The sequence below is a fragment of the Rattus norvegicus genome, chromosome 1 (genome assembly GCF_036323735.1).
Source record: "Rattus norvegicus strain BN/NHsdMcwi chromosome 1, GRCr8, whole genome shotgun sequence".
NCBI classification, from domain to species: domain Eukaryota; kingdom Metazoa; phylum Chordata; class Mammalia; order Rodentia; family Muridae; genus Rattus; species Rattus norvegicus.
Window position 1 is genome coordinate 168,383,439 of NC_086019.1, and position 12,947 is coordinate 168,396,385.

Here is a 12,947-nt window from a genome sequence, read left to right on the forward strand (position 1 = left end):
ACAGGACTCACTCCAGCTCTCCTGACTCAGTCTCCCCAGAGCTGCTATGATAGGCATGAAGCCAGCATGCCCAGACCAAACTACATTCTAAGACCATACCTATAGTAAAATGTATATCAACGGTTGAGTAAAGCCACATTTTAACAAATCATAACTGAATATGGTGGATTATTACTCCACAAAGATGAAATTCTCTCTTTCAAAAAACAGGATCTGATCAGTAACAATTTCCTAAGTGAATCAATGAATTAACAATAATGAACAATACAAACATAACTATTCCTTTGGTTGATTGAATAATAAAATGTATTGTATGGTTTTAAAAAGCAGAACATGGTTATAAACAGCAATCCCAACCTGTATTTTCTCTTGTGTTTTCTTTAGAAAAACTTACATGATTTTAAGCAATTTCATGGTGGTACTAGCCTGGTCATGTCAGCGCAGAATAATACAGATCTGACTCCAGCTTCCTTTGTTCTGAATGGGATCCCCGGCTTGGAAGACATGCACATCTGGATTTCCTTCCCATTCTGTTCCATGTATGCAGTGGCTATGATGGGCAACTGTGGACTCCTCTATCTCATCTTCTTTGAGGACTCCTTACATAGACCCATGTACTACTTTTTAGCAATGCTTTCTCTGACAGATCTTGTCATATGCTCCAGTACAATCCCTAAAGCCCTCTGCATCTTCTGGTTCCATCTGAAAGAAATTGGATTTGATGACTGTCTTGTACAGATGTTCTTTACCCATACCTTTATGGGGATGGAGTCTGGGGTGCTCATGCTCATGGCTCTGGACCGCTACGTAGCCATCTGCTACCCTCTACGTTACTCCACCATTCTCACCAATGCTATCATTGCCAAGATTGGGTTTGCCACCTTCCTAAGAGGGGTGCTGCTAATTATTCCATTCACATTTCTCACCAAGCGCCTACCCTACTGCCGAGGCAATATAATACACCATACCTACTGTGACCACATGTCCGTAGCCAAGTTGTCCTGTGGCAATGTCAAGGTGAATGCCATTTATGGCCTGATGGTTGCTCTCTTGATTGGAGGCTTTGACATTCTGTGCATCACAGTCTCCTACACCATGATCCTGAGGACAGTGGTCAGCTTATCCTCAGCAGATGCTAGGCAGAAAGCCTTCAGCACCTGCACTGCCCACATCTGTGCCATTGTTTTCTCCTATAGCCCAGCCTTCTTTTCCTTTTTTTCCCACCGCTTTGGGGGACAGACCATCCCTCCTTCTTGCCACATCATTGTGGCTAATATTTATCTGCTTTTGCCTCCTACTATGAACCCTGTTGTTTATGGAGTGAAAACAAAGCAAATACGAGACTGTGTCATAAGGATTCTTTCAGGGTCGAAGGATTTCAAAGCTCACAGTATATAAATGACCTTTGGCAGGGTAACAGAGTATAATTATATTTAATTGCTTGCTTATGTGGGAGCTGGTAAAATCCTTGTAGATGTACTATCATGGTCTGAAAACCAGACCATGTTAAATGTATTCTTCAAAAGTCCTGGAAAGCTCACCAAGCTCCCATGATTCTCGCTTCTTTTTTGAAGAAGTAATCTACTGGAAGGACCAGGTTTCATTGACAGAAGCCAATGAAAAATGTGTAAATCAGGAGGATTTTTAGTCTTGTTTCAATATATCAACTCTAATTTTTAGGATGTATGTCAGTTATTGCTTTTGATAGAGTATTATATGTATACAATTGTAAATGTGTATATTGATCTTATACATAGGATGGATATATATATATATATATATATATATATATATATATATATATTTCAAAGTGCTTGTTTTCAAATACTTCTTTCTTCCTGAAAGGAAAGAGATGTTTCTCATAAAGTCATGTTATTATCTAGGGAGCTCAACAGAATCTTATTAGGCTAGCTAATTTTCTCTGTCCAAGCACTGTAATAATTATTTCACAGAAGAACAAATGACTGTCCCATTTCCTTCAAGACAGCTTTAAAGATCAAGTAGTCCAGAAATAGAGTTATTTCTCTGAAACACGTTTAAGGAAATTCATATATTTTCCAAAGAAAAATCATATAAGAAACTATTAAATCTTATTTTGAAGTTTAATTGCAAGTATAATAAAATTGATTATTTCTCTTTTATTTAAAGAGTCTATTAAATCAATAAAAGAAGTTCAAAGAAACAATATTTATATATTTAATGTTTTGTTAGCTGAGCTGATTTATAAAGAAGGCAGAGTAAACAATTTTTTTATTCTCACTTTTCCTTGTCCAAGAGGCGACAAAACATTCTTTCTTTCAAATCATAATTCGAGAGATCATAATGATGAATCAACTACAGTCATCAAATTTCATTCATCCATTTTTAAACCTTTTGTACTGTATCACATTTAATAACTTATGAGATGACATTGTCTTTAAAATAGGTGCTACAGACTATTACCAGGATCCAAAACTGGTCAAAAGGCACTGGATATGTGACTATAGGGTGTCTAACCCCTCTGATTCATTTAAATTCAAAATTATGCCCCTAAGGCTCAGAAAAATAATACAAAGTTCGGTGGGAAGAGTATAAGAACCAGATGACCAGGGTACCTTCTCCTAAATAGTGTTTGCTAAACACAACAAGGAAGCCGAACCTATGAAACCTTAACAGTATGTTTGCCTAAGACAAGATCTTCATAATGACAGTACAGTGACATGACAATGACATCCCAGTGTGAATGGGAGAAATTACCCAAGATCATATTCCAGATGAAGATCTAATAGTAACCGATGTGCTCAGAGAGAAGAGAATACGTTTTATATTCCCCTAGTAGGTTTTCCACTCCAAAGTGGTCATAGTCAGTACTTGATAAATGTCTGTCTGTCTGTCTGTATGTATGTATGAATGTATGTATGTATGCATGTATGTACACATATGTATTTATATGAAGCAATTATTTAAGAAGAGTTTGTGAACTTGAGATTGGGTGAGGCATGGGAGGGTTTGGGGAGGAATGGAAATGATGTAAATCGAGTGTAATGTATGAAATTTTTAAAAGAGTAAAAGTTATTTAAAACTGTGGTTGGGATATGACTTATTTGTGAAAGTACTTATCACGCAATCGTGAGAATCTAGTGATCCTTAAAACTAATGTAAAATAACCAATAGTGGTGGTGTCATGAAACTTTAATCCCAAACTTCAGAAGTTGGAAACAAGAAGATCCCTGTGACTTACTGTTCAGCTAGCCTAGTCTAATTGCTACATCCATAGATCATCACATCGCTCAACCCTTATCAAAGAAGTTTCTTGCAGTGGACGACAACTGCAATAGGTTATTTACTGGTCACTAAATAGGACAGACAAAACAGTGAAATAATTAGCCTAATTTCCATTAATAGGAAAGTACCTATACACGCTTACATTTCACTCACAAGGCTCAGGGCTTTTCATGGATGATTGTACAGAAAGATTGTGAGAAATGGGTAACTTCAAGAAAACTCTTTTCAACCTGCTGCAGGGCAGATAAACGTTAAGAACTCATGGGAATTGTGACAGCCTTAAATCAGTCAAAATAAAAGCATGAATGGGGGAGATGGGTACAGAATCACATCACAAGGTGAGGAGCTATTGAAAGTTGTTGGCTTGTGTGACAGAGTCAGATTCATTTTTTAAAAAATTTTATAAGATATATTTCTTTACTTACATTTCAAATGTTATTTCCCTTCCCAGTTTCCTGTCCATAAGCCCCCATCCCCTCCCCTCCCCCTCCCCCATATGGGTATTCCCCTCTAAATCCCCCTTACTGCCACTCAGACATTCGCCTGCACTGGAAGTCCAACCTTGGCAGGACCAAGGACTTCCCCTTCCACTGGTGCCCCAACAAGGCTATTCTCTGCTACATATGCAGTTGGAGCCCTGGGTCAGTCCATGTATAGTCTTTGGGTAGTGATTTAGTCCCTGGAAGCTCTGGTTGGTTGGCATTGTTGTTTTTATGGGGTTGCAAGCTCCTTCAACTCTTTCAATCCTTCCTCTAATTACCCAAGGGGGTCCTGTTCTCATTTCGGTTGTTTGCTGCTAGCATTGACCTCTGTATAGGACATGCTCTGGATGTGTCTCTCAGGAGAGATCTATATTCAGTCCCTTTCAGCATGCATGTTTTAGCTTTATCAATCTTATCTAGTTTTGGTGGCTGTGTATATATATTCCACATGTGGGGCAGGCTGTGAATGGCCATTCCTTGAGTCGCTGCTCTAAACTTTGCTTCCATATCCCCTCCTATGGATAGTCCCCCCCCCTTTTTTATATTAACTTGAGTATTTCTTATATACATTTCGAGTGTTATTCCATTTCCCGGTTTCTGGGCAAACATTCCCCTAATCCCTCCCCCTCCCCTTCTTTATGGGTGTTCCCCTCCCCATCCTCCCCCAATTGCCGCCCTCCCCCCAACAATCTAGTTCATTGGGGGTTCAGTCTTAGCAGGACCCAGGGCTTCCCCTTCCACTGGTGATCTTACTAGAATATTCATTGATACCTATGAGGTCAGAGTCCAGGGTCAGTCCATGTATAGTCCTTAGGTAGTGGCTTAGTCCCTGGAAGCTCTGATGCTTGGCATTGTTGTACATATGGGGTCTCGAGCCCCTTCAAGCTCTTCCAGTTCTTTCTCTGATTCCTTCAACGGGGGTCCTATTCTCAGTTCAGTGGTTTGCTGCTGGCATTTGCCTCTGTATTTGCTGTATTCTGGCTGTGTCTCTCAGGAGCGATCTACATCCGGCTCTTGTCGGCCTGCACTTCTTTGCTTCATCCATCTTGGCTAATTGGATGGCTGTATATGGGAGCATCCGCATTTTGGTCATCCTTCTTGTTGAGCTTTGTATGGTCTGTGGTAATTCGAACCTTTTGGTTAATATCCACTTATCAATGAGTGCATACCAAGTGTGTTTTTCTGTGATTGAGTTACCTCACTCAGGATGATATTATCTAGTTCATTCCATTTGCCTATGAAACTCATGAAGTCATTGTTTTTGATAGCTGAGTAGTACTCCATTGCATAGATATACCACTTTTTTAATACATTCCTCTGTTCAAGGGCATCTGGGTTCTTTCCCGCTTCTGGCTATTATAAATAAGGCTGCTATGAACATAGTGGAGTATGTGTCCTTGTTATATGTTGGGGGCATCTTTTGGGTATATGCCCAAGAGAGGTATAGCTGGGTCCTCAGTTAGTTCAACGTCCAATATTCTGAGGAACCTCCAGACTGATTTCAGGAGTGGTTGCACCAGTCTTTAATCCCACCAACAACGCAGAAGTGTTCCTCATTCTCCACATCCTTGACAGTATCTGATGTCACCTGAGTTTCTGATCTTAGCCATTCTGACTAGTGTGGGGTGGAATCTCAGTGTTGTTTTGATTTGCATTTCCCTGATGACTAAGAATGTTGAACATTTCTTTAGGTGCTTTTTGGCCATTTGATAATCCTCAGCTGAGAATGTTTGGTTTAGCTCTGTACCCCACTTTTTAACAGGGTTATTTGGCTCTCTGGAGTCTAACTTCTTGAGTTCTTTGTATATTTTGAATATTAGCCCTCTATCAGGAGTAGGATTGGTAAAGATCTTAATCTGTTGGTTGCCATTTTGTCCTAATGACAGTGTCCTTTGCCTTACAGAAGCTTTGCAGTTTTATGGGGTCCCATTTCTTGATTCTTGATCTTAGAGCATGAGCCATTGGTGTTTTGTTCAGGAAATATTTCTCTGTGCCCATGTGTTCGAGACTCTTTACCACTTTTTCTTCTATTACTTTGAGTGTATCTGGTTTGATGTGAAGGTCCTTGATCCATTTGGACTTCAGCTTTGCCATGGTGATAAGAATGGATCTATTTGCATTCTTCTACATGCTGACCTCCAGTTGAACCAGCTCCATTTGTTGAAAATGCTATCTTTCTTCCATTCAATGGTTTTAGCTCCTTTCTGAAAGATCAAGTGGTTATAGGTGGGTGGGTTCGTTTCTGGGTCTTCAATTCTGTTCCACCAATCTACCTGCCTGTCATTATACCAATACCATACAGTTTTTAAGACTACTGCTCTGTAATACTATTTGAAGTCAGGGATGGTGATTACCCCAGAGGTTGTTTTATTGTTGAGTATAGTTTTTGCTATCTTTGGTTTTTTTTTCCTTTTTTTTTATTAACTTGAGTATTTCTTATATACATTTCTTTTTTTGTAAAAAATTAAATTTTTATTATTATTATTGTTTTAAGATTTAAAACTTGACATTGTGAGTCATTCAATATTTTTGCTCATTTTAAATAATACTTAACCTAACCATGGACCTTTAAGAATATGTAAACAAACAAAAAAGCCAATGTAGTTTTGAAGTGTATTATACTGCATTAATAGGCTGCTTTTATTGGCATTATTATATTAACAATGTCTTCTGATTCTTTTACATGAAGCTATCTTTTCATTGACTTAATTATTGTTGAATTTCTTAAATAATACATTATAAATTTTTTTATTAACTTGAGTATTTCTTTTTTTTTTAAACTGTCACTATATTGTTAGTAATATCTTAAATGTGTACATTATATATTTGTATAGAACAATTGCTTTAATCCTATCCATCTACAGATAATTTATATTAACATATTGAATAGTTATACAACAACCATCTCTTCTATTCTGAAAGTATTAGGCATCTTTTCCAGCCATCTACAGATAATTTATATTAACATATTGAATAGTTATACAACAACCATCTCTTCTATTCTGAAAGCATTAGGATCCCAACTGGTTCTTGTTTTTTTTTTTTATTAACTTGAGTATTTTTTTTTTATTAACTTGAGTATTTCTTATATACATTTCAAGTGTTATTCCCTTTCCCGGTTTCCGGGCAAACATCCCCCTCCCCCCTCCCCTTCCTTATGGGTGTTCCCCTCCCAACCCTCCCCCCATTGCCGCCCTCCCCCCACCAGTCTAGTTCACTGGGGGTTCAGTCTTAGCAGGACCCAGGGCTTCCCCTTCCACTGGTGCTCTTACTAGGATATTCATTGCTACCTATGAGGTCAGAGTCCAGGGTCAGTTCATGTATAGTCTTTAGGTAGTGGCTTAGTCCCTGGAAGCTCTGGTTGCTTGGCATTGTTGTACATATGGGGTCTCGAGCCCCTTCAAGCTCTTCCAGTTCTTTCTCTGATTCCTTCAACGGGGGTCCTATTCTCAGTTCAGTGGTTTGCTGCTGGCATTCGCCTCTGTATTTGCTGTACTCTGGCTGTGTCTCTCAGGAGCGATCTACATCCGGCTCCTGTCGGTCTGCACTTCTTTGCTTCATCCATCTTGTCTAATTGGGTGGCTGTATGTGTATGGGCCACATGTGGGGCAGGCTCTGAATGGGTGTTCCTTCAGTCTCTGTTTTAATCTTTGCCTCTCTCTTCCCTGCCAAGGGTATTCTTGTTCCCCTTTTAAAGAAGGAGTGAAGCATTCACATTTTGATCATCCGTCTTGAGTTTCATTTGTTCTAGGCATCTAGGGTAATTCAAGCATTTGGGCTAATAGCCACTTATCAATGAGTGCATACCATGTATGTCTTTCTGTGATTGGGTTAGCTCACTCAGGATGATATTTTCCAGTTCCAACCATTTGCCTACGAATTTCATAAAGTTGTTGTTTTTGATAGCTGAGTAATATTCCATTGTGTAGATGTACCACATTTTCTGTATCCATTCCTCTGTTGAAGGGCATCTGGGTTCTTTTCAGCTTCTGGCTATTATAAATAAGGCTGCGATAAACATAGTGGAGCACGTGTCTTTTTTATATGTTGGGGCATCTTTTGGGTATATGCCCAAGAGAGGTATAGCTGGATCCTCAGGCAGTTCAATGTCCAATTTTCTGAGGAACCTCCAGACTGATTTCCAGAATGGTTGTACCAGTCTGCAATCCTACCAACAATGGAGGAGTGTTCCTCTTTCTCCGCATCCTCGCCAGCATCTGCTGTCACCTGAGTTTTTGATCTTAGCCATTCTCACTGGTGTGAGGTGAAATCTCAGGGTTGTTTTGATTTGCATTTAAGGGCAAACTTTTACATCAAGTATGTTACTATACTGTGATTGTACTCTCTCTCTCTCTCTCTCTCTCTCTCTCTCTCTCTCTCTATATATATATATATATATATATATATATATATATATACCAATTGTAATGATTTGTTAGCTTTATATATACTCTTTATTTTTCAATGTTCAAGAGGTCTGCTCTTCCCTGAATATTCAGTTTTTAAGCTCCATAAAAACTGTTTTTTTTTACTAGTAATTGTGTTGTTAAGTAGGTTATATTATCAGGTTTCTATGGCATTTGATATTATTTCACTCCTTCACTCATTTTTGAGACACCAAATACAACTAATCCTTTTAGCGATAAACTGGGTTTAATTCAAGGGTCCAGAGCTAAATGTCCAATAATTCCAAATTGGTGGGCACTGAGAATGGATACACTGGTAAGGAAAACCTGAAATGAAACATGTATGAAAAACAAGAAGAGATTATTAAAAATAGATGCCATCTTGAAGGTGGGTACCTTAGTAGACAATTAATCAAATGCTTTATTGATCTTGGATTCATGTAGTTTGAAAATTAAAATGTTTAATTTCTAAGGATTAAGCATGTTAATAAATTTCTGTATGTCTATAAATGTCAACTTTAATACTTTTTTCAAACATAACAACAACTTACCTATAAAATGTATAAATATGCCAATTCTTACAAAATAGCATAACATGGTTTTTGGTATACTCTAATTGTTTAATAAATTATTGTATTGTTTATGAGTTGTTAGTTTCAACTCAGATTAATTCTGAACATCAGTGTCTGATGAAAAGTCTTTCCTCAGTGAGGATTAGTTTTCTATGGCTGAGTTTCATTGGCTTCTCACAAGCATGCTAGTATAGGTCATAGTTTTATTTTTATTTAAATATTTTTCCAGACAACATGTTTTTGTCATATACTTCCCTTCTTACAATTCCTCCCAGATCCTCCCCACCTTCCTATCCATTTAATGTCATGTTTTTTCTCTTTGAAAAGAATAATACAAAAATCATTAATTTAATAACAATAACACTAGCAAAACCAATTAGACAAAATATACCCAAACAAAAGATGCACAAATACACAAAGTCCATTTTTAGTTGGCCTACTCTTCCTCGTTTTGGGATTGCCTTGAAATATGATTGAATTGCCCAGTAAGGCTCTATTGGAGAACAGATTTTCTACTTCCCAGCAGCTAACAATTGTAGCTATCCTTTTGGCTAGGGTTGCAGTACTGTGTCTACCTCCCCTCCTCAGCACTTGGATCTTGTCTGGTTTGAATATGTGCAGGTCTTGTATGTGCTGTCACAATTTCTGTGAGTTCCTATGTATACCAGTTCTGTTGTAGCTAGAATATCCTATTTCATTGGATTCATCTACCTCCTCTGGCTCTTACAATCTTCCCCACCCCTGCTTCTGCATAGATTTCTGAACCTTGATAGGAGAAGTTTGATTAGAGACATTCCATGTAGGACTGGGTACACCAAAGTCATTCTCTTTCTGTGCATTGACCAATTATGGGTCTCTGTCTTATCCCTATCTACTGCAAGAGGAAGCTTCTATGATGAACAGCCATGGTTTTAATGTCTTCTATATGCTTGATTCCTTTCTGAAACATGTAAAGGATTACAAAAGCTGGACTGAATTCTTCTAGAAGAGACAGAAATGTCTTTGGTATGATTAAATTAAAACTAAATGAATGTTCATTGTTACTTATTGCGGGCAGTGGGTGAAGACTTTAGGGGGCTATGATATGAATCTTAGTGTATGTAAGTACTAAGGGAGTACAGAAAACCAAGGGAGACATATTAAATGTTAAGGGTAAGGAAACAATTACAGTTATGTTTCAGAAAGTAGGAAGAACAAAGAATGGTGAGGAAGGCAGTACAAGGCCTGTCTGGGAGAGCCTGGGTTATGCTTTCCACAGGACAAAAGTGACAGTCAGCTCTGTCATTCACTTTTGAGTTTTTGAATGAGAAAATATTTAACTCTAATCAACTGCCCAGTAGTCAGCGTCTTTGGTGGCTCAGATTCCCACCACAATCTCTAATCCTTTAGTCCTTGTTTTATCTTTCTGTGTCTCCTGAGCTTTTTCTGTTTTCTGTAAAAAGAAAATACAGTTATCCAGTCCCTTCCCACTACTTCAGCATTGAGCTAGTATCCTTGCAATCTGGACTCTGCGCATCCCTGGGAGAGTGGAGCCTTTCCATGTTTTCCTCTGGAATTACTTTCTTTAGAGACATACAAATGTTTTCAAGGTTGTAATAGTCAAAATAACACCAAAACATGTGTTTTCAGATAATGTGTTTTAAAAATATATGTTCATTTGATCTTAAAATCATACTTGAGAGTAATAACAATTTGTGTACATTTTACAGTTAGGTAAAATGAGGCACAAAGATACTGAGAAGTGAACGGCTTAATGAAAATAACAGGGCAATTGGCAGAGCCGCGATTTTCTACAGAGGCTGTGTGCTTCCTGCGTCTTGCATTTTAATGACTACAGTGTGCTGATTGTTTACCCCATGCCCAAAATTTAAAAAAAAAATTCTTCCAGCATAATGTTTTGAAAGTAATGGTGAAAAGTCCCTGGTGCTAACCCTGACCTCGTGAACTGGTAAGTGTTTTGAGTCTAACAAGAGGGCTCAGCAGGTAAAGTGCTTGCTGTGTAAGCCTGATGAACTGAACTCAATCCCTGGAACATATAGTAGAAAGATAGAATGGACTCCAGAACAGACTCTCAAACATCCTCTGACCTTCAACAGTTGTGTCATGGCATGTGCACACTAGTATGGACCACACAGACAGTAATAATAAATAAAAGAAAAATAGATAATTGAATATATGAAATACTTTAAAGTACAAGGCACTGCCAATAGATTCTTGAAGGTCTAATGCTGTGCACAATCACAAGACAAACCACTTCTGCTTGTTTTTCAACTTATCCTCAAAAGTGACTCCCCTAGAGCTGTCAAACAAAGTTTAATGATTCTGTTGTTTATAAAATATTTCCCCCCTGGATTTGTTCCTATTGGTGATGGCTATATAACCTTTTATACTTTTTGCTCAAAGGTGACCAAGTAAAAACATATCTATGCTGATTAACATATTGACAAAGACATCTCAAAGCCCCCAACGTTGATTATCCATGTACTCTCACATGGCTACACAGCAAATTTTTTCCAATTTGTAATAAACTGTACATAGACTATCAGCTCCAAGTATGGCTATGTTCTTTTGAAAAGTTAGTCATAGTTTGTATTTAGTACATAATCCAATATATATTATATATTTATTATATATTTATAATGTATCTTACATATTCATATTATATACTATAATATATTTTATATCACGTATTTGTATATGATATATATAAATGAACCTTATAGATTTAAGTTTCTCAAAAAGTAAAAGTAGTAGTATTAAATGATCTAGTAACTCCTGTTATCTTTTTGTTATATTTCTTGGAGAACTATTTACAAAACTGTAGCATTGTAAGCAATGCAAGGGTTTTTCAGCTGAAGAATAGCTAAGAAAATGTAACATAGACAAAATACAAGTGGGAGCAAAAATCAAAGTGGGAGCCAGAGTTGAAAAACATTTCAGTTTGATCAGAAGAGAACCAGTGTAAAGCTATGTTTAAGATTGGCAGGATTAATATAGTAAAAATGGTCATTTTACCAAAAGCAATCTACAGATTCAATGCAATCCCCATCAAAATTCCAACCCAATTCTTCATAGAGTTTGACAGAACAATTTGCAAATTCATCTGGAATAACAAAAAACCGAGAATAGCTAAAACTATCCTCAACAATAAAAGGACTTCTGGGGGAATCACTATCCCTGAACTCAAGCAGTATTACAGAGCAATAGTGATAAAAACTGCATGGTATTGGTACAGAGACAGACAGATAGACCAGTGGAATAGAATTGAAGACCCAGAAATGAACCCACACACCTATGGTCACTTGATTTTTGACAAAGGAGCCAAAATCATTCAATGGAAAAAAGATAGCATTTTCAGCAAATGGTGCTGGTTCAACTGGAGGTCAGCATGTAGAAGAATGCAGATCGATCCATGCCTATCACCCTGTACAAAGCTGAAGTACAAGTGGATCAAGGACCTCCACATCAAACCAGATACACTCAAACTAATAGAAGAAAAAGTGGGGAAACATCTGGAACACATGGGCACTGGAGAAAATTTCCTGAACAAAACACCAATGGCTTATGCTCTAAGATCAAGAACCAACAAATGGGATCTCATAAAACTGCAAAGCTTCTGTAAGGCAAAGGACACTGTGGTTAGTACAAAATGGCAACCAACAGATTCGGAAAAGATCTTTACCAATCCTACAACTGATAGAAAGATTTTATCCAAAATATACAAAGAACTCATGAAGGTAGACTGCAGAAAGAAAAATAACCCTATTAAAAATGGGGTTCAAACAAAGAATTCACAGCTGAGGAATGCCAAATGGCTAAGAAAATGTTCAACATCTTTAGTCATAAGGGAAATGCAAATCAAAACAACCCTGAGATTTCACCTCACACCAGTGAGAATAGCTAAGATCAAAAACTCAGGTGACAGCAGATGCTGGCGAGGATGTGGAGAAAGAGGAACACTCCTCCATTGTTGGTGGGATTGCAGACTGGTACAACCATTCTGGAAATCAGTCTGGAGTTTCCTCAGACAATTGGACATTGAACTACCTGAGGACCCAGCTATACCTCTCTTGGGCATATACCCAAAAGATGCCCCAACATATAACAAAGACACATGCTCCAGTATGTTCATAGCAGCCTCATTTATAATAGCCAGAATCTGTAAAGAACCCAGATGCCCTTCAACAGAGGAATGGATACAGAAAATATGGTACATCTACACA

At 37.8% G+C, this 12,947-nt stretch overlaps 1 protein-coding gene across 1 annotated transcript; it reads left to right on the forward strand.

The window, feature by feature from the left end:
• Positions 1-432: 432 nt before the first annotated feature.
• Positions 433-1,398, forward strand: Or52n4c (olfactory receptor family 52 subfamily N member 4C). The gene has a single exon (NM_001000171.1). The coding sequence runs from the start codon at positions 433-435 to the stop codon at positions 1,396-1,398; it is 966 nt and encodes a 321-aa protein (NP_001000171.1).
• The last annotated feature ends 11,549 nt before the right edge of the window (positions 1,399-12,947 follow it).

Excerpts from the sequence above, each read along its gene's own strand:
- Or52n4c (NM_001000171.1), top strand. The coding sequence starts at position 433 with ATGTCAGCGCAGAATAATACAGATCTGACTCCAGCTTCCTTTGTTCTG.